The sequence below is a fragment of the Echinops telfairi genome, unplaced genomic scaffold (genome assembly GCF_000313985.2).
Source record: "Echinops telfairi isolate 266 unplaced genomic scaffold, ASM31398v2 ScPeMD7_1713;HRSCAF=2227, whole genome shotgun sequence".
Classification (NCBI taxonomy): domain Eukaryota; kingdom Metazoa; phylum Chordata; class Mammalia; order Afrosoricida; family Tenrecidae; genus Echinops; species Echinops telfairi.
In genome coordinates this window covers 17,664,362-17,685,539 of record NW_022105611.1, presented here as the reverse complement: position 1 = coordinate 17,685,539, position 21,178 = coordinate 17,664,362, and the positions used below count along the sequence as shown (strand labels likewise).

The 21,178-nt window shown below is 47.5% G+C and overlaps 1 protein-coding gene across 1 annotated transcript in view; it reads left to right on the top strand.

The window, feature by feature from the left end:
- UVRAG (UV radiation resistance associated) overlaps positions 1-21,178 on the top strand; it is a 289,183-nt gene that overhangs the window by 262,243 nt on the left and 5,762 nt on the right. The window contains exon 14 of the mRNA XM_004708836.2: positions 4,882-4,973. Coding sequence (XP_004708893.1) covers positions 4,882-4,973 — 92 coding nt within the window. The remainder of the gene's footprint in view (positions 1-4,881; positions 4,974-21,178) is intronic.

Sequence of the window (21,178 nt, the reverse complement as noted above, 5' to 3'; positions counted from 1 at the left end):
AAGAAAATGTTTTGAAAATGATGATGGCAACAAATGTACAAATGTGCTTGACACAATGGATGGATGGATTGTGATGAGTTGTATGAGTTCTCAATAAAATGATTTTTTTTAAAGATCTACAAGTAGGAAGATGGACTTACTATTTTACATCATGTGTTATATTGGCAGGACTTTAATGTTTTATCAGAGAATTTGGGAAGGATAGAGCAATAGGTACATTTAAAATCTTTAAGAAAAAAAGGCAGTTATTCATTAAAAAGATTTAAAGCACAGGGAATGCCATTTGGCCTCATGCTAATGGCCTCCCTCATGTGGGTGATGTGCATCTGTCTTGTCTTTGGCCCATTTAAGACTTCATAAATGTTTTCCTTAAACTGCATTTGAGATTGGGGTCTCCTTGCTACCCTAATACAAATGGTGTCGTCAGGAAACAGGATTGCAAAGCTGTCTTTCCTGGTGGGCTCTCTGGAGGGTCAAGGAAACATGGCTTCTGAGACGGGAAGGGTGCTTTCTGTCAAATTTCCATGGACCCTGGGAGACTCCAAGAGGATAAGCACTCTTGGAATTACAAACCGGTGTGTCGAGACTTTCAGAAACTTTATTAAGTCTTGTTAAGTCGTGCAGTGTTTTCCCAGCTGTGAGCTGTTCTGTGCCTTATTTAACTAGTATCCTGACTATGAATCCTCAGATGCCATTCTGGCCTCATGCGAATGTTCTTCTTCATCCGGATGATTTGTCTCTGCTCCATTTGAAACATATTAGATGTTCTCCTTAAACTATTTAAACTAAGTTAATAAGTACAGGAAAGGGGTACTATACTGTATAGCTGTAATTAGTAATAGTTTATGTAGATACAATAAAGTAAGCACTAAATATAATTTAATAAAATGTGATATTGAATATATTGAGAGGATAGGAGCTGGGGGAAAGAGAGTCTTCCTATTCATGATAAGTCTTTATATAACCAAACACCACGAGGGAATAGGTCGCTGGGCTTGGGTGCTTAGGACCATGATCTCAGAGACACCAAAGTCAATTGGCATGATACATAATTGATAGGGGCAATGTTCTACATCTTTGGTGAATACCAACTGGGGTCTTAAAAGCTCATGAGTAGCCCGCCAAGGTGCAGCTATTGGTCCCCCTGTCTGGAGGGAAGAAGAGAGAAGGGAATTGAGGACACATGGAAATAAATATTCCACTGGACTGATGGGCCACACAACACCCAAAACAGAAGAACTAGATGGTGCCCAGCTACTGCTACCAGCTGCTTTGAAAGGGATCCCCTTAGGAAGTCCTGGAGAGAGAGGAGAAAAAATAGGGAAGAGACCTCAGAATTTTAACGACCACGCTTACTGGTCAGATAGAGATCGATGGACCTCCTAAGACTGGGTCCTTAGTCACTCTTCAAGTCTGCAAAGCTCAGTTTTGAGCCAAACAATGCAGTCGTATGAAGGGAACAGCGCTAGAAAATAGGGTGTGCCACCCTTAGAACAGGGGTGGGGAAGCTTTTATTCCACCAAGGGCCTTTTGGATAACTTATAATATCATTTGTGAGCCATACTAGTCAAATATTTCACTCACTCACCCTCATGATGGCTGGAATTGCCTCTCTGAGGTTGATGTTAGCTGGTATCGACGAGGTATTTTATGGCCTGGTTCCTGTAAGTGCCCCACCCCTGCCTTGGAATAATCAACCATTTGAGGGGTGGTGGGGAGCAGCATTTTCCCAGGAGTAAGGCTCAGAAGGGCTAGAACAGAAGGACACACCGGACAGCAGTGGGGTCCATGAAGTGACCTTGTGGGGATTAAAACCTATGGCATTAAACAGATTTTATATGAGTTGTTGAGTGGAAAACTGATCTGTTCTTTATCCAACTCACAAATAGCTTAACTTTTTTTTAAGTTGGTATAGGTTGCATGTGAGAAGAGATCAAATGTCTTTTATCTTTCATGATACTGTGTTAGACAGAGTTGTCTGTAGCAGCGGTTCTCAACCTGTAGGGTCCTGACCCCTTTGGGGGTTGAATGATCCTTGCACAGGGGTCACCCGATTCATAACAGTAGCAAAATTACAATTATGAATTAGCAACCAAAATAATTTTATGATTGAAGGGTCACCACAACATGAGAAACTGTATTAAAGTGTTGTGGCATTAGGAAGGTTGAGAACCACTGCTCTAGAGAAACAAAACCAGGACACGTATGATTCTATATATATATGGATAGATGAATGCAGCACGGAGGAATATAACAGCTTATTAGTCCATGCAGCAGTACAGAGGGCTCAGTTCAACTCACTTCTGTGGAACAGTTAATATACTGGAAGTCCTTCAACTCATGAGGGCCGCTAGGTCCAAGGTCAAGGAAGCAGACAGCTGAGTCTTCCTTTAGGCAATGCAGGCAGTCCAGCCACAGGCAGCAAACAGCAGGGCGGGTCACCAGCAGTCAGCAAGGCAACAGGATCTGACAGTCTCAAGCTCAAGCAGTGTACACACCAGCAGCATGGTGAAGCACATCTCAAAGGAACCTCGAGCTCTAGCGACACGATCCCTAGGTTGGCAGTCCCACATGTAGTGTAGCTCACAAGATGAGAAAGAACTAGCAGCCACACGCTGGTCCCATCACCAAGAGAAAGAGTCAGGACTTGCTGAGCCATTTATCTCTGCCCTCCAATCAAACTGCGACCATATTAATCCCACATGTTCCGATTGGCCAGGTTGGCACAATAAACCTACATATCACAGATAGGAACATGGTAAATGATGTCTAAAAATGGAGGGAAAATAATAAGAACTATTACTATAAGCCTACTATTTACAAATAGAAAGATAAGAAGAAACAGCTCAAAGTAGTTGTCACTCCATAGCAAAGAACTCCTATGTGTTGTTTTAAGCTTTGTAGTAGTTTTAGACTTTAAATAGTACATGTAGTATTTAATGAAAAATTAGCTTATACATTTTAGACGTCAGGTGCTGTGTTCCTAAGGAGAACATGCTGTTGGGTAAGCATTGGGTTGCTAACCCCCACGGGAGAACGAGAAGGCTATCTGCTTGTATGCAGCTGGACAGCCTCGGAAGCCCCCGTCTAGGGTTGCTGTGAATCGGAATGGACGTGGTCGCGTGGGTCTTGTTGTCTGTTGGTGTGTTGGTATGCGGTTTTGTAGTTCTGTGTTCAGAATTTAAATGGTGATGTCGAGAAGCAATTTAGAGCTGTTACTAAGAGGTTCTGGCCTTGATTCTTGTCCCGTCTTAGCTCTGTCACCTCGAGCAAGAGGACACTGGCCTTAGTTTCTTCATCTGTCAGTAGAAAAGGATTGAAAAGGCTGCTCTTCACAGACTCTTTAAGCTCCAAGCGCCTGAAATTCCATGGTAAACATGCCAGCGCAGCGCAGCAAATAGAGTTAAGACCTGGGTGGAGGCGTGAATTTCCCACATGTGCCAATTTTTGGTTGAAAAGAGACATGGAGAGAGATTTTCACTGTAGTCTCTGAGAATTCCCCTTCCCCACCTCCCATTGGCTGTGTACTGGTTCCGAGACTCAGAGACGCATAGCCTGGTGTTATTTCAGTATGGAGATATATATATATAATATTTTTCAGTATGACTCACAGGTGAACTTTCCATGCCCATGTGTAAACAATTTTACTTTTTTATTGAAACAATGAATGCAGGAATGTCATATTGGGACATCAGCCATTTTGCTTTTATCAATGTAAGGAAAAAATGCTTTTTATATTAATACAAGAAGTGATGTCATTTAATATGGGGTAGATCTTATAATTCAAGGTCAGTAAATCTCAGGAGGTAACTTAGGTCACCAAGCTAGCTTTGAAAAAAGAAAAAAAAAATAGGTACCCTCTGCTTTCTCCAATATTGTTAGCAATTTTTCCTCAGACTTTGAGATGGATGATGGACTAGCATGGTTTTTGAAAAGGAGGCCTTGGCTGATAGTATCTTTGCCAACAAACCATGTGATCCTGTAGAATTTACTGCCCCTTTCTGGCCTCCAGTTTCCCCATCGGAAGGGACAATCGACTTAAGTAATCTTCAGGGTGCTTTTTAGCATTCTTAGTTTTTACCTCCGTACTTTATGTGTGTGTTCAGACTACTCAGGGGCATCGGGCTTGGCACTTGGCAGCAGAGCTGTGTCTGTGAGGAAGGCCTCTGCTCTCTGTTAGCCCCTCCCTGCAGTGGGAAGTGAACGGGGCCCTTGCCACTCTCGGACCAAAGACAACTTGCGCTGATGGTGTCGTGTGGAAAGTTTCCTTTTGAACGAGAAGCAATGGGATCAGCAGTGTTACATCCCAGGGATTGCAATCACTGAGGCAAAACAAAATGTAGATGAGTTGTTGAATGGAAAACTGATCTGCTTTATTAACTTTCACCTAATTCACAATAAAAAGTTTGTATTTAAAAAATGGATTGTTTTCCATGGGAAAAAAGTCATTGTAGCACGATTTATAAAGCAATTGATTCACGATCATCTGTGGAGAGAGGACAGGTTCCCTACCCGGTGGTTTGTCCATTGAATGGCACACCGCAGTGGTGGCCAGTAAACACAGCGAGGAGTAACCAAACCAGAAAGAGGGTTGCCCTAGCTACCTTTACATCGAAGTGCAGGCACATTCAAGCCTTAAGACTGATGGCATTTGTCACCTTGAGTATCTCACCATTTGCACAGTGCACAATGAACTAGTCGTACCTGCCAGGCCGCTCTCTTGGCTACCTGACTCAAACTAGCATCCCACCGTTGTGGCCAATGATGCTGAGATCATGCATTCACATCCAATCTCAAAGGTCAAGAAGCAACTTGTTGAGTGCAGTGTGCCTCCTTCTCCGCCAGAGTCTCTTTTTAAGTGTGTGTTTTCTGCCTTTGCAGCTAAGATATCAACATGGCCTGGGAACTCCAGACTTGAGGCAAACCCTTCCCAACCTGAAAAACTTCCTGGAGCACGGGCTAATGGTCAGGTGGTGAGTACCTTGATCTCCGGTAACAGATGATGTGCTGGGTCATGTCCCCCTGAGAAACTTGTCCTGATTCCACATTTCTACTTGGCTCCACGTGGGTCTCCCAGGGTTTCTTGTGAAGAGAAGTAAAGGCAGCCGCACACTAGTGCAGGTCTCAGTTCCAGGTTGGCTAAGGCAGGGGAAGCACATTTGGAGGTGGGCATGTGGTTTGAACGTTTGGGGGTTGGCTGGGTGTGGAATCCTTGAGTGCATTGCGAAGGCGGAGACTGGGTGACAGCACTGGAGCCAGAAAAGGAGCCCTGGCCTTTTCTGAAGAACACGGGAAGGACATGGTCCTAGACGAGGCATCAGGTTGGGGGCTGTGAGAAAAAGGAAGAAAGGAGCAGGTCGTGTAGATGGTCAGGACCTTGTCTGAGGGGGCACATATGGGAACACTTCTATTTGCTATCGGTGCCTATTGTACAGTGAGGAGAGCAAGCTTGTCTAAAAGTGTTTTGTCAGGACAGACATGACCCTTTTACAAATCAGTAGGCAGAGAACGTGAGGCAAAGAAGGTGCTGGGGTGATTCACGTCACTCCAATAAATGGAAAACTATTGATCCTAGCTACTGAGAGTGATTCTTGGGGCCTGCATCTTTGGGTGATGGGCAGTCATTTATAACGATCATGTAAGGGGAGCACTGGCTCCTCTACTGGGCCGCATGCAATCAGACGAGCCCTCTGCAGGAAGCCTGGTGGGACTGAGCTGTCTCGTGCCGCCGTAACAAAAATGCCACGGTAAATGGCTTTAAAGAACCGAAATGTCTTCTCGCACAGGTTACAACGTCTGGATTCAGGACATTGGCTGTGGGGGGAGGTAGGTGGGTGGGTGTTGTCTCATACGAGGTCCTCAGAGATCTCCCTGGTCCTGAGTTTTCTCGTGGTCTTGGAACTGCTCAGCACAAGCAGTTTCTTTCCTGGTCCTACTGAGACCCTTATGATGTATGCTCACTCTAAAGAGATTGGCTGGAGATACAGCCTAATTCTGTAGATTATAACCTGCCTATTAACATAGCTGCCTCTAATCCCGTATCATACTACCCACTGCCATCGAGTCGATGCTGACTCGTAGCAACCCTCTAGGACACGGTAGAGTTGCCCCTGTGGGTTCCTGAGACTGTCACTGTTCACGGGAGTGGAACTGACTGTGGTTAGCAGCCTGTGGTATAAGCACATCACCGCCAGGGCTCCTGGCATATCTTACAAGGACACAATTCAATCCATGAAAGCCCTTCTCCTCTGAGGGGACGTGGATGAGAGGGTGGAGAGAGGCCAGGAGTGTTCGTCCCAAACTATGTTCCTCCATAGACCCGAGATAAAAAGATCTCCCCCTTAAGCCAAAAAGGATGCCCCCCAATTTTTGATACCTGGTTAAATGAGATTCTGCCATACCTAGGATCTTCTTCCAAACGGTTATGGGTTTGGGGGAGGGGGTTTCTTGTTTGTTTTACTGAAATGAATCTTGTTTATGTGATTCACAGCTTTATGATACTGACTGTCTTTGAACCATGGTGTCTCTTTGTTGGCATACTTTTTTTTAACATGGCTCAGTTCCATTTTATAATCTTCCTCATAAAGATCTTATACATCTTTTATTAAACATGTAGGTCTGGATAACTTATAGTTTTGATTGCTATTGTAAATATTTAATTACAATATCTGTTTTCTGTGTTGGCCAGGACATAGAAATACCACTGATTGTCATGCTTTGAGATTGTATTCAGCAACTTGCCAAGCGTATTCGTTGCAGCCATTTCTCTTAGATTCCCCTTGGATTTTCTGTGTATGCAATCATATTTTCAGTGATTGTTGGTGCTGTACCTTCCTTCCCAGTTTCATGACTTTTATCACACTTTATTATCTTCTCCTGTTTGATTTCAGGAGAGAAGCGATGGTGGTGGGTCCCCTTGCCTTATTCTGGGCTATAAAGGGAATACTTCACCATCCAGCATTGATGGCAGGTTTTGGTGGATAGCCTTTGTCAGCAATACTTTCTATTGCCAGCTTACTATGAGTATTTTTTAAATCATCAATGTGTGTATTTAAGATATACTGAGATAATACTATATATATTTTCCCTTTAATATGTTAATGTGTTGCAATTAATAAGTTCCCTAATGTTAATCTAAGTTTACTTCCTAGGATAAAGTTTGCATTAAAAAAAAAGAAGAAGAAGAAGAAACTTTGCTTAATTACTTTGCTATTTTATTTTCCTGCATTATTAGATGTGATTTGCGCTTTTTTTTAACTGTCTGGGAACTGAGATGAGACTACCATACCTTATTTTTTTTCATGCTACCTTCATCTGACTTTGATCATAAATTGAGACATGGAAGATTTTTCCTTCTGTTCTCTGGACCCAGGAGCCCTGATGGCTCTGTGCTTAAGCATTTACCTGCTAACGGAGAGGTGGGTGGTTTGAACGCAGAAGTTGCTCCACAGGAGAGAGATGCTGCGGGCTGCCCGGGGCACTTCTGCTCAGTGCTGTGGGGAGACTGAGAGTCAGTCTGGCCTGTGGCTGTGGTTTGGGGGTATTTCCGTAACCATTTGTGTAAAAGTGTAATTATTATATCCTGAAGACCTGATGGACTTAGCCAAAAGCCAGATTTGCGCTTTTTTTTACTTCTTTACTGTTGGTGGGGAGAGTATGCATTTTTAACTGTTTGTTTACTTCTTTGATGATTGGTCAGTATAAGTGGGTTTTTTTAACAGTTTATTGGCACTTCATCCACATATCATACAATTCAGTAGTTCAACCATGTCAAACAGAGCTGTAAACTCTTTACTACAATCCATTTTAGAACACTTTCTTCCCCCCCCCATACACTTCGTTATTCATGAAATTTTTTTCAATGTTGGCAAAAATATACACAACAAAACATTCTCCGGTTCAACAACTTCTCCATGTATCATTCAGGGCCATTGACTACTCTCCGTGTTGTGTAACCATCACTGGTATCCCTCTCCAAATTGTTGCACCACCATTAAAATGAACTCAGTGTCCCCTGAGCAAAGCAAAAACTCCTCCTTCATCCATGGGAACCATAGGTCAAGTTTGGTTTCTTTCTTTTTTTTTTTTTTTTTCAAAGTTCTCAAGTTGGGTTTCTTTCTTAAAGGAGTTTTCTAGTATATTCATATAGCATACTCTTCCATAGTTAAACCTCTTTTATTGTTTTTATTTTTAACATGTACCATTTATTTTTATTTACAAATCATTGTATTGGGGGCTCTTACATCCCTTGTAACAATCCATACATCAGTTGTATCAGGCATATTTGTACATACGTTGACATCATTTTCTAAACATTTACTTTCTATTTGAGCCTTTCGTATAAGTTCCTCTTTTTTCCTTCCCTCCACCCCTCCTCACCCCTCCCGTGACCCCTTTATAAATTATAAATCATGGTTATTTTCATCTTTCACACCGACCGCTGTCTCCCCTCCCCGCAGTTTCTGTTGTTTGTCCCCTGGTTGTGGGGGTGGGGGTTGTTACGTGTTGGTCACTGCGCTCAGCTTCCCACCTCCATTAATTCACTCCAATCTGATTCCTAAGAGCCCCAGTGGTATAGTGGGTACACGTTGGTCAGCAGTTTGAAACCACCAGCTGATCCTCGGGAGAAAGATGAGCTTTTGACTCCCGTAAAGCGTCACAGTTACTACCCTGTCCTATAGGGTCAGTAGGGGTCAGCATCGACTCGGTGGCAGTTAGTTGGTTTGGGTTTTTAGAGCTCTGTACCTACTGAACTGTTGCCAAACCCAAACTCACTTTTCTGTCTATCCTGATCAGCATCGAAGTGGCATTTCGCCTTGTTCACCATCCCTACCTTCTTGACTTCCAAGATTCTACCGTCTCCTGGTTTCCCTCCTTCTGGCTGCTTTCTCCTGTTTTACATCACCGTCCTCTCCTACTTGAGTTTTCTGTTTCGGCGGAGTTCTCTGTGGTCCCCTCTGAGGTCCTCTCATTCTCTCTACTCCCTTCCTCTGTGATCACGTCCACTCCTGTGATTTTGAAAACTGCCTGTATGCTGAAGCCTCCCAAACGGCCACAGGCCCACTAGACACCTCCCCCGGGCTGTGACAGGTGTCTCATCCTCATACCTCAAGCTGACTTTCCCAAGTCTTTGTTTCAGCAAAGTCGGGCTCTGCCAACCCAGTCGATGCTATTGTCTGTCCCACAAAGTCGATATCCAACCTGACCGCATTCCACCAGCGCTGCTACCTCCACCCCAGCCTGAGCCGCCACCATCTCTCACATCACCACAGCTCTGGCCTGCTTGGTACCCACCATGCTGCACCCATCACAATAGTCAAAGGGTCGTTTCCAAAGTTGACTGTGTCTTCACCACTCCCTGGCCTCAATGGCTAGACCAGCCCCCGAGCCCTGGCCTTCCTTCCTTGTGTGAAAAGCTCCTTGCCGTCGTCACTCAGTCCCCTCTGTCTGGAGCAGCTCTCCCTGCTCCTTCCCTCCCATCACCACCCACACGCCCCCCGATACAGGGTCGCTTTAAGAAAGGGCACAGCAGCCTTACTGTATTTGTAGTGCACCTTCATTCGAGGGGCAAGGGGAAGCCATGTGGTGTGGTGCTACAGTAGTGTGAGGCGTTGGGCTGCTCACTGCAAGGTCGGCATTTGGAAACCACAGTACCCTGCCCTGCAGGGTCTCTATGATGAGAGTTTATACACTTTGTGAGCTCTTTTTAAGGAAAAAGAATGCAAAATTATAAATGCAACATTACATATAAAAGTAACTATTTAGAATAAGAAGCAAAACCACAACAGATCACCAGAATCCGAGAGACTATGTTCCTGCCTTTGGAGGTCGCTTTAGACAATTTACCCAGAATGCTGAGGTAGACGTACACCCTCCCTGTCGCCTGACTGCGCCCCCACCCCCCACCCCCACCCAGAACACAGTCTCTGGACCTGTAGCAAGTAAAACTAGACTCCGGGTCTCCTGGCGCTGATCTGGTAACCCCATTAAAGCCCAAGCTCACACATTAATGTACCGCCCCTCTCTGCCACCCTGTGCCAAGGATATTAACACGGAATGAATAGTAAGATCACTGGGTAAGATCTCATGAAAAATGGGCAGTTAAAGTGGGTGCAAAAAGTGTTGCAAAGCAAATGCAGCGTAATGGTCCCAAGGAAAGACCACTGCAGGAAGTCCGTCCAAGTTAGAAATCTAAACCAAGCCAGCCCCGGCTGGACAGCTGAGAATTTCCGAGAGCAACTATTGATTGAGGAGTTAGCCCCACGCCTGTGCTCCTTGAGGCAAAGGGTAGACAAACTCGTGTTCCTGAGGGAAGCTCTTACATCTTTTGTAAAAGAAAACACCCCCACTTCCCGTGTGGCTGTAAGCATTCACAGATGGGTCCCCGAGGAGGCAGCCTGTTGCCTGCTCTTTTGCTGTGGAGGATCTCAAACTGCTGGGGGTCAGTGCAGTCACGAACTCCTCCTGATGGCAAGCTTCAAAGTTGTGACACTTTGTTTCGCTTTGTGAGGTTTTGTTTTGTTTTTTTAAAAAGAGAGAGATACTGTAGTGAAAATTATTTTGATGAGGTGATAGGTGCTTACTACGCATTATACAATTCTTAGCGAATATCAGCTGCGTCTACCTGATCAGTCCTAACAAAATTGAATCCCTTTTCCTCTTGGACACAGTTGCGTGGAGTCAAAGTTTCCATGTTTTGTGTCAGCAATTTTTCAAAAGAAGTCCCACGCTCTCTTCCCAGGACCACTGTCCCCGCTGTAACTGCCAAGCAACACAGCTTTGAAATGCGGAATTTCGGCTCAGAGGCTGGACTCATGGAGGCTGGGGTTCAAAGCCACCAGAATGCCACTTAAACAGTCCATCTGTCTTGTTCTTCCTACCAACTACAAAGCAGGCCCAGCCGCCTGCTGACCGCACAGGCACGTCCCAGGATGCGCGAGAGAGCTGCTGCTGGATGGCTGCCAGGGAGACGATGAGGTTCGGGCTGAATGGAAGAGCTTATGGGCTGTGTTTGCTGTGAACGGGCTGTGTGACACTGCCCCAGCCACTCGGGCCTGGGGCCGAGCCTCGTGTATGTCCCCCACCACTCTCCCACCCTCCTCATCTGACTCCTGGACCTACCACGCTTGTTCCTGACCTCAATCCTTGCCTCAGACATGTTCCCATGACCTCCAGTAGCCCACCCTGCCTCTGCCCCTAGCCTGCGATCCAGCTCACATCTTAACCTCACTCACTCATGCAGCAGACACAGTGGTGGGTACACAGTCCAATCTGCCCCCTGGCCCCTTCCACAGAGAAATCACCCCAAGCAAATCCAGAGCAGCGAACAGTTTGTGAAGACAGACTTTCTTGCTCCTCGCATCTACTTACTGCCAAGAGGTAGAGAAGCAAAGAGCTCCAAAATTGCGTGCAGAATTTTAGCATCAAAAGAAATAAGACTCGAGATACATTTCAACCACATGGGTTAAGAATTACAGGAAAGCTGAAGAATGGACACGGGTTTGGATGAGTGGCCAGAAATCGCCAGAGGAACGGATTGGCCCAGTGTTGATCCTTCTTGAGGTGCATGGTCCTTTTTCATGCTAAAAGTAGAATTCTAAAGCTATCCAGTCTCCTTTACTCTGGGAATTTTTTGTCCTAAGCTTAATTTTCCCCATGATAAAGTTTAAACCATCTAGAAGCTTCATGCAAGACAGTGTGATAGTGGGGACGGAGCACTCGCTGGGCTTAGATCAGACCATGTGGATCCTGGTTTCAGCTCATTCCATTCATTCTCATGGTGTTTTCACTTACCAGCTTTTTGAATGGAATTAGTAGCACCAGCCCCTTTCCCCAAGTATAGATATGTAGAGCAAATGAGATCCTGTCTGTCTGCGTGTGCTCAAAAGCACTATGCGTTTGCAATTCGCTGAATGTCTTCTCTGCATAGAGCACTGTACAAGGGCGATCCAAGTATAGCGTTTGCCCCGCCTTTGCCTGGTTGACAGTTGTTTAGTTTATAACCTGAATGAGTAGATGAGACAAACTAAATGTTTTGGAAATGAGCTGCAAAGAAATTCCATACATTGTTCACGCTCATCCTCATGTGGGACGTAGAGCCCAAGACCAAGCTTTAGTGGGCGGTCTGCTGTGGATGGGCCTGAGTTGATGGTCCAGGGCCCGGTGGGCATGTACTGGTGTTAATCTTAGTGACCGTCGTAAGGAGGAACGCTGACACCAGCCCTCGATGCGCTAGACTCTTTCTCCAGGGTTCTTCTCGTGTTTAATGCTGTGGTCTTAAAATACGTGTCTTGGTGACACATCCTGCCCTAACACACTACTAGTGGGTGGTTTTAAGGAACAGAAATGCAGATTCTCACAGTTCTCTGCCTAGAATCCAAAAATCAAATCAGAACCCCAGCTTTGTCCATTTCCCCTTATCAGGGAGCTTTGGGCGTCCTTTGGTTTCTTGTGTTCTGCAGTTTGTAGATGATCTGCATGTGATATCCTTCGTGTGTGTGTGTGTGTGTGTGTGTGTGTGTGTGTGTGTCTGTCTGTCTGTCTGCGTCTGTGTGTGTCTGGGTCTCTCTTTCTCCAAGGCTTCACATGACTCAGAAGTGATCAGGTTAGGATACACCCTACACTGAAGAAAAGCTCTAGTTCCAAAGAGGATTACATCTTTAGGCACACATGCCAGGAATCACACAGCACATCTTTGTAAGGGACACAATTCAATCCTTAACAAGAAGCCACTGGTGGCTTGGTGTGAGGGCAGCTCACCATAGTGCTAAGATCTTCTGGTAGTGCTTCTGCCTGCCAATTCCTAACCTAGCCGTCAGTCCTTTTTATAAATAGAATTATTGGATGGATGGTTAGTTCAAGAAAACCAAAACAAGCTCCCTGTCAATTCTGACTCCAAGTGTCACACCTGCCCCTGTGAGTTCCTGTGTCTTTCTCCCCGGGAGCAGCCAGTATGTGGACTTGCTGACCATGTGGTGAGCATGTGGTGACCCATGGACTTGCTGACCATGTGGTGAGCCCAACACATAACCACCGTCCACTAGGGCTCCTCTTAGTTACTAGTCTGTTGATTATAAATAAAGTACCTAAGGATTTAGACAGATTTTAGGAAAAGGTATTTCTTCATAAACTGAAAATGATGTTTAAAATCAAGAACAAGTGAGCCATTCTACTTGCTTTTCAATGAGGTAATGATGTGATTGTTCTGTTTTTAAGGCCAATCATTTACTTCTGAAAATGAGACTTTATTCTCTATTGGAATCTTGGCGAGGGGGCGGGGTGGACCGTCACTTTTAAAAGCACCTCCCTCTTCCTCTTCGTCCATCCTGCGTGGGTAGGCCACGGAGCCGAGTTGTGGCAGGTGACCCCACGGGGCTGAGGAAACGCTAGTTTTCGTCGTAGATAAGGTGGACATTGCCTTGGAAGTCGCAGGAGGCCTGCGTAAGTAGCTGGCTCAGCCAGGCCCGCTTCTGGGGTGTCTCTTGCAGCCCGGCACACCTGATCTGAAGTGACGAGCAAGTTTATTGTCACCTGTCATCCCAGAGAGCTGCTTTCTCGCCAGGCGCCCTGGAGCGTCACCTCTTCGCCTCTAGATGGGAACACCTGAGGCATGGGGCTATCTGTGGTATTTTAAAGACCTTGTGGGTGGGGGTTGGGGGGCACTTCTTCCATGACTCAGGCCAGCGGTCCTCTATTGAACTTACAGGCCCCCTCCCGCGGTTAACCCCCGATTTCCGCCTTTTCTGTGTCCAGTCAGGATGGGACCAGCTGGCCAGCATCCTCTGTGCGCTGAGCCTGCGTCAGTGCCCGGCTGCTTCTCACTGCCTCAGCACCAAACCCCAGAGGGCTTGCTCGGGGGCTGGTTGGCACATCACCGATCTTTATTTCTCCTCTTGATTATAAGCTACCATGTGCTCAGTGGCTAACATTTCGAAGATGTGAAAACATACAGAAGTAGTAGCCCCACAATCCAGGGACAAAACCATCGCCAGGTGCCCGTGCGTTTCTTACGTTGTTGCCGCTGAGTCGAGCCACATCACAGTGACCACCGCCGTCGCGTGGATTCCACCCTGCAGCCATCCTCCAGGGGTCCCCACACTGAATCCTTGCAGGAGCAGGGGCCCTCATCTTTCTCCCACAGATTGGCTAGTGGGTTTGAACCACTGACCTTTTTGCTTAGCAGCCCCGTGCTTCTTAATGACCCCATGTGATAGAGTCGCACTGGCCCATGGAGTTCCCAAGGGTGTGAGCTTGATGGGAGCCATTGACCAGGCACTTTCTCCCACAGTGTGTGCCTCGTGCGCAGGCCATTGACCTTCCTGTAGCAGACAAGCGCGTAACCAGTGCACCACCGGCTCCTTGTGGCTTCTACAGTTGAGATCGTCATCTACATGGAAAAACTCTTTCCAGGTGTACATTTAAATTTTTAAAAGGTATTTTTAAAAGGGTAAATTAATTTTAATGATACATTTTATTTAACCCAAATAAATCATTCATATATATATCTATCTATATCTCTATATATAGAGAGAGATATAGATATATAGATATTCAGCATGTAACCAGTATTTTCAGTCTTAGTAAAGTATGGTACTTTCTTTTTTCATGCTATCTTCTAAATTCAGGGTATATTTCAAATCGCACTCATTTACTGACTACTATGGAGTCAGTTCTGACTCATAGTGACCCTACAGGATGGGCTAAACCTGCCCCTGAGGGGTTCCAAGGCTGTAGCCCCTAAGGGAGGAGAAAGCCTCATCTTTCCCGAGAGGCAGCTGACAGTGTCAAACAGCTAGCCTCGAGTTCGGCAGCCCAAAGCACAGCCTCTGCCACCAGGGCTCCCTCAGATAGGGCCAAGTGCCAGTGGCTACGGCTTTACTCTTACGTAGCACAGCCCGTGTAACCTATATCTATTTTATGTTTCATAATCTAGCACATCTTAAGTGTTTTGTCAATGCCATCAGAAACTTTTTAGGCAACATTTTAAAATGGTGATTTGATCATTCAGATGTATCATAAGTATGTATTTAGATGGTTTTGCCTTTTTTTCATTTTATGAGGAAGCCAGTCTCACTCACTGCCATTGAGTTGATGCTGACTCATAGTGACCTTACAGGACAGGGGGAAACGGCACCTGTGAGTTTGAGACTGGAGTAGAAAGCCCCTTCTTTCCCCCAAGGAGTGGCTAGTGGTTTCGAACTGCTGCCCATGCAATTAGCAGCCCAACTCGTGACCACGCCACCACCAGGGCTCCTCATATAACCCTACAGTGTTCTTTTTTCATATTTTTAATAATTGTCTCTCAACAAATTGACATTTTTCAAAAATTCCCTTTGGGTATAACTAATTAAATACACCCATTCATAAAACATTTTCATGATTGGAAAAAAAAAAACGTTTTCATTCAGTATCTACTGTGGACTGAGTTAGGAGCCCAGGTGGTCTTCCCGTCAGTATTTACAAGCTGTGGCTCCGTGGCCAACCTGCACAGATGGCGTATTTTGCCCTGCCTTAAATGTCCTTCCCCTCATTGCTTTCTCCACCCACTCTCCCTCTCACTCTCTCCACCCCCACCCCCACCCCCACCCACTTCTCCCTCCCTTACTCAGGAGGCTGGTGCATTTAAAATGAACCAGGATTATATTTGCATTCTCACAGCAGCACCAGATGGCTAGCATGAAATGACGGTTACTGTGAAGCAGGCCCAAGCCCACGCTGTTTGAATGTACTGTTCAGTTACCTCATGTAATCTTTAACAAGCCTGCAAGTTATTATCCCCCCCACCCCACCCTTTAAACGAGGAAACTGCGGCACTGGGAGACTAAGATGACTTGATGGTAACACAGCCAACAAGTGGAGGAAGTCAGGCTTGAGCCAGGCCAACGATGGAGAGCCACTGATGTAGCCCACGGAGGACCGCCGCTCGCGTGTCCCGTGAAACGCAGTGTTTCGCTCAAGGGATTATTTAGCATCTGGCCCTCCCAGGGAATGAATCCTGTCATCATCTTCCCTGCCCTCCTTCCCCTCTCTGTCGACAGTCATCCTTATGAGCACCTGCCTCGAGAGGCAGCTCAAATGGGACTCCTGAGCCCAGACAATGTCAGACCCGAGTCACGTTGCCTGCTGCACATCTTCCCGGTGTAGCCGGTGTGGCCCTTCACCCCAGAAAACTGGGAGGCAGCTTTCTTTGCTCTAGCAGATGGAATCGCTCTTTGCCCTTTTACACAAGCCCGGCATCTCCCTGGGTGCCGCCTTCTCCTCACCCCCTGCCTCCCACCGGGCTACTCCCACTGGTCATCCCTATCTGTCACCTGGACTGTGGTCTGCAGTCCCCAGCATCACCCCTGCCCTGCGCCCATCTACACGCATGCCCTAAAACACTCATCCTGCTGTGACACCTACACGTGCCTAAAGCACTTTGCTGTCTGAGGTAAAGACAAAGACGGAAATCCTAAGCGTGGTCTGTGGGCGTCCGTCGGGTCACGACCTTTCCCGGGCTTTCACTTTGGTCATGTGGTTCTTCACTCTCTTCTCACTGGCCGCCCTCTTGACCTGGGGCTCTGGCCCCTGCTCCTCCTCCTGCCTGCCTCCAAGGTGCGCTCACCCTCTGGCCTCCAAGCCATTGCTCACCTCATTGACCCTGAGCCCCATGAAGCCAGGCTGCTTCTGGGGCCACGTACTTTCCCGTGTAGCACACGTCAGAAGTAACATTTTACCTGGATGTCTGATTCTCTGACAAGTGTCTCACCATAGACTGAGAACCCACCATAGCAAGGCCCTGCTTCTTCCTGTCACCAGATGGCCTCCGGAGACCACCTCACAGCAGTGCAGAGTGGTGCCATCCGGCTGGCTCCGACTCAAGGTGGCCGTCCCAAGTTCTACAGTGAGTAGAGCCCCCCTTGGGTGTGCTGTGTTAGGCTGTCACCTCCCCAGAGGACTCCTGGTGGCAAAGTGGTTAAAGTTGGAACCCAGCAGCCAGGTCACAGGAGAAAGATGTAGCTGCAGTCTGCCTCCAGAAAGATCAGAGCCTGGGAGCCTACAGAGCAGTCCTGCTGGGTTCTGCAGGGTCCTTAGGAGTCAGAATCCACCGGACTGCAGTGGATCGCTTTCCTGGGTTCATCTTTGGGGTCTTTTCCCCTGGGAATGGCCCCTCGGTGCAGAGCACCAGCTTTCCCATCAGCAGCTAAGTGCCTCACTGTTGCACTCCCAGGGCAGCCAAACTCACCGCTGTCCAGTCTGGGTCAGCTCACAGTGCCCGGTCGACTGGGAGAGCCACTGGGAGAGCCGCCCCGTGGGTTTCCGAGAAGCTGATGCTGTACGGGAGTAGACAGATGCCTTGATTCACACTGTAGCCTGTTGAAATGGGTGCCGTTCTATACCCTGCCGCTCTCGGGCCTTCAGGGGCCACACAAGACAAGCTTCCCGGAGGTGCTCCTTAGGGTTCCGTAGGTCCCTGCAACGTGCGTGCTTCTGCTCAGAGCCTCTGGCGTCTCTGAGATGGTGGTGGAGCTGTCCACTTTCCCTGTAGCACGGCAAACACCTGGGCAAGCCACAGTCCCGTGCCGGTGAGAATCCATTGAGACAGCACACGTGGAAGCCAGAATTTCACGGGCTCTGTCATTAGCGTCAGGGGGCTGAGACTTCCTTTGGCTCGTTTGCAAGTCTAGTTTACAAACTCTGAAAGCGTCCTCCGAGCAGGGCTCTCCTTCCCCTCTCCAGGTCTCTCCAGAGACCCTGGATTGCTGGCCTCCGCAAAGGTGGAGTCAGATGCGGCGTCTGCACACGACTTTCATTACTCTCCAGTCTCCAGCGCGGCTGAGACGTTCCGAGGGTCCCCGTGCCCTCCGTGCCATCTCTTTCCTGTTCTTGACAGTGCTGCGTACGCTGCATGTACACGGCATCAAGATGGACGATGTCTCTTTGTACAGACATTTTACAGTCCTTGTAATGTCTGCTGCCTGCCTGGGCTGCTCAGTCCATGAATGTGTATAATGATTTCTTAGGGTGAAAGTCGATAGTGATGTGGTTGGCCAAATCCCTCCCAGGAGCTCTCTGGAGGAGTCAGTCTGTGTTCCCGGAATGCACGGCACTCAGAGGGGCTCCATCTCCTGGCCTGTGCCAGCACCCCTCCCTGTTCCAAGTCCGGCCGGGTTGCCCAGGGCTGTGGGGCACTGATGGCCTGGGAACTGCATTTCCTCAGCTGGCACCTTTGCCCATGGGACTTTTCCTCTTTCACAAACCCGTCTCTCTGCCATGCTTGGCTTCAATAACATCAACAGGTGCCCTTGTCCGGTTAGCTATGCCTGTTTGTACTCTGTTTCTGTTTAATCCAACTCTGACAGGAGACAGACCTTCCCAGCTGAGCCCAGGGGAGAAGTGACCGCTGGCACACAGCTCAGCCAGCCTTGGCCCCAAGGTTGTTTCTGGTTTGGTTTTGTTTCATGTTTATCTGGTAATGGCAAGAGGCCCTTGGATTGCTTGCCTGTGGCCAGGAGACTGCTCGCTTCCTGGGAGATAAGATCTTACTGTTAAAGTTGGATTTCCCTAAGGAGGCCAGAACTGCCCTGCTGGCTCTAAGTAGGAAAGGAGGAAGAGAAGCCCCAGTGTGGGGTGAATTTGTAAAAAAAGGAAGGAAGGAAGGGAGGAAAACCTAATTTAGGGAGGTTGTTTTATTTTGTTTTCGGGGAAGGAAAACTAACTGGGCGTCATAATTTCTTATCTGACAAAAGACGGAATTCCACTTCGCCCTGGCGCTCGGCGCAGCCCTGCCGTTGCTCTGCATTGTTTGAGCAGGCACCTTCCAGGAGGTGAGAAACTATGGCTGCTTTTTTGCACACTTGACATGATACTGGCACTGGCGAGCAGCACCCGGTGCTTCAGACATTTCTGGTGGCCATAAACCAACGCAAACACCTCCCCACAGAGGTCTTACTGCCATGAGCGCATAGCGTGCTCCAACCGGAGAGGAAGAAGAAGATGGGGGGGGGGGGTGCACATGTAGTCGACTGAGGTGTCGCTGTAGTTTTTGGCCAAGACCCAGACAGTCAAGATGGAGTGTCGTGAGCAGCTGTGATCTCCTGAGCGTCCCTCAGAGGGGACTTCCTGTCGGGAGGGAAGATGCATCGCGGAGGCTGTGAGCTGTCCGCTTTCCTCTGACCTGGCTGTGGACGGTAAAGCGAGCATCGAGCAAACCTAAAAGAGAAAAGAAGGAAGAACTTTTTTACCCCCAAAATTGCTGAAGGCACCCCCGTTTCAAGAACTTTCTTGATATGGTGAATCTTCACACGTTTTCTAGTCCTGGAGTTTTCACATTTACAACCAAATTCATTTCTGTTCCTGCGTGATTCTTAGAATGCTATGGTGAAGAGTATTAACAAGTCCTAGAAAGTTTCTAATTGTTTTGAAGACGGAGAACACGCAAAAGTAAGAAGGGAGGAGTAGGAGAAAAGAGACAGGTATTGCCCTCCTGATGGCAGTTTGAATGGAGCGTAAACATGCAGTGGGCCCCTGAAAGCTCCTAAGGATTAGGGGAGAGGAGAAATCTCTTACTCGGTCACACTGCCTGGGTACAGCCCACTTCTCCACCAAATGCCTTTGTGCTCGGACCCAGGTAGCCTAGCCACTGCCTCCTGAGGGGATGTGCACAGCTTGACAGAGCTCTTGTGAAGCGTGAAGGAGAGTAGACAGCTGTTGACTGGGTGTTTAGTCCATAGGACTTCACAAGCGCTAGTTGCTGTTTTCATTATTATTAGTTCACTATCTATTCCTCACACCAAGAATTTTACTTGTGGGTGTTACCTAACCCGTATTTCAGCAACGAGCAGGTGGGGGGCGGGCTTCACCAGTGCCCTACAGCCTGTGGCGGTGGAACTAATGTATGGGAGCTTGAAATGGAAACCCCATTTTCAACCAGTGCCTGTGGCCTCATTCTCTCACCCCCAATCCCTTCTCCCTCAAAGACTGAGGTTTGAGCAGCAGAACCAACCCAAAGACGAAAGAGGAGAAAGTGGGTGGGGGGTGGGGATGGCAGAGGAGACAAGATGGCAGAGGCGGGGACTGGCCGCTGGGCAGGGTCTTTGTCAAGGGGATCACACCTGCTGAGCACAATCTGCCTCGTCTAGCTTGGGGAAACAGAAAAATTCTCCCTCTTAGAAAAATTCCCCTCTCTGAAGCTTGAATCACACGAAAAAAAAAAAAAAGATACATCAGGGGTTTGGGGACAAACGGAATGAATGTACCTCAAAGGATTGTGGGAAGTTCTTAAAGTCCCTGAGCAGTTGGTAGATCATGGAAATAGATGCCGTTTGCGCATTTCTCTCTCAGTCAAACCCATCCCCACCCTGCCCTCCCCACAACTGGAAAGATTTTTTTTTTAAGTACAGGGTTGTTTCACAATGGGCAGAATAAATCATTGGGTTGATTTAGTACTTTTTCTGTAGAACTCTTTTCTTCTTCTTGCTCACATTCTTCATCTGCTTCTACAGCTCGCTCCCTGGTGTGCAGGAACAGTGGAGAGGGGGTGGTGGGAAAGGTTCTGTTTGCTGCTGCTAGCAACAGAAGAAAACAGCAGACGAAAGACCCTCTCGATCCTGGTCCTTCCGCTGAGACCTGGGACCCTGTCTACCTGTGGGCCAGCTGTCCCTTCTGTAAAATGTTGATACTCCTTTATGGAATTGAAAGCCCGTGGAGAAGAATGACAGGGACCACAACGACAGCCACCAGTGGTTGTCATCAGAGGAAGTCTCAGGGGCGATGCAGTGGCTAACGATTCAGCTGCTGTTAGAGCAGGTGGCAGTTCAAACCTACCGTGCTGCTCTGTGGGAGAAGATGTGGCAGCCTGCTTCATGACGTTTACAGCCTTGGGAACCCTGTGGACAATTCTGCTCTGCCTTGTAGGGCAGCTGAGTCAGAATCAACTCGACCCCAGAATTCCATTTCATCTTCATAGTCTAAGGATCTATTTTACGAGGGAGAAACATTTTGTATGTGCCTAGAGGATAAATCCCCGCCTATGGTCAGTCCCAGAACCAGTATGCGACCTTAGTTATAGCTCCAAACAGGGTCAAGGTGCACATCCTACCCACCACCACCTGTGGCTCCAGATTAGAGTTGAAGAGGAAGGAGAAGGGAACTGGCAAGTCAGTAAGGGCTTACGGATTGAGACATCAGAGAAGGTTCA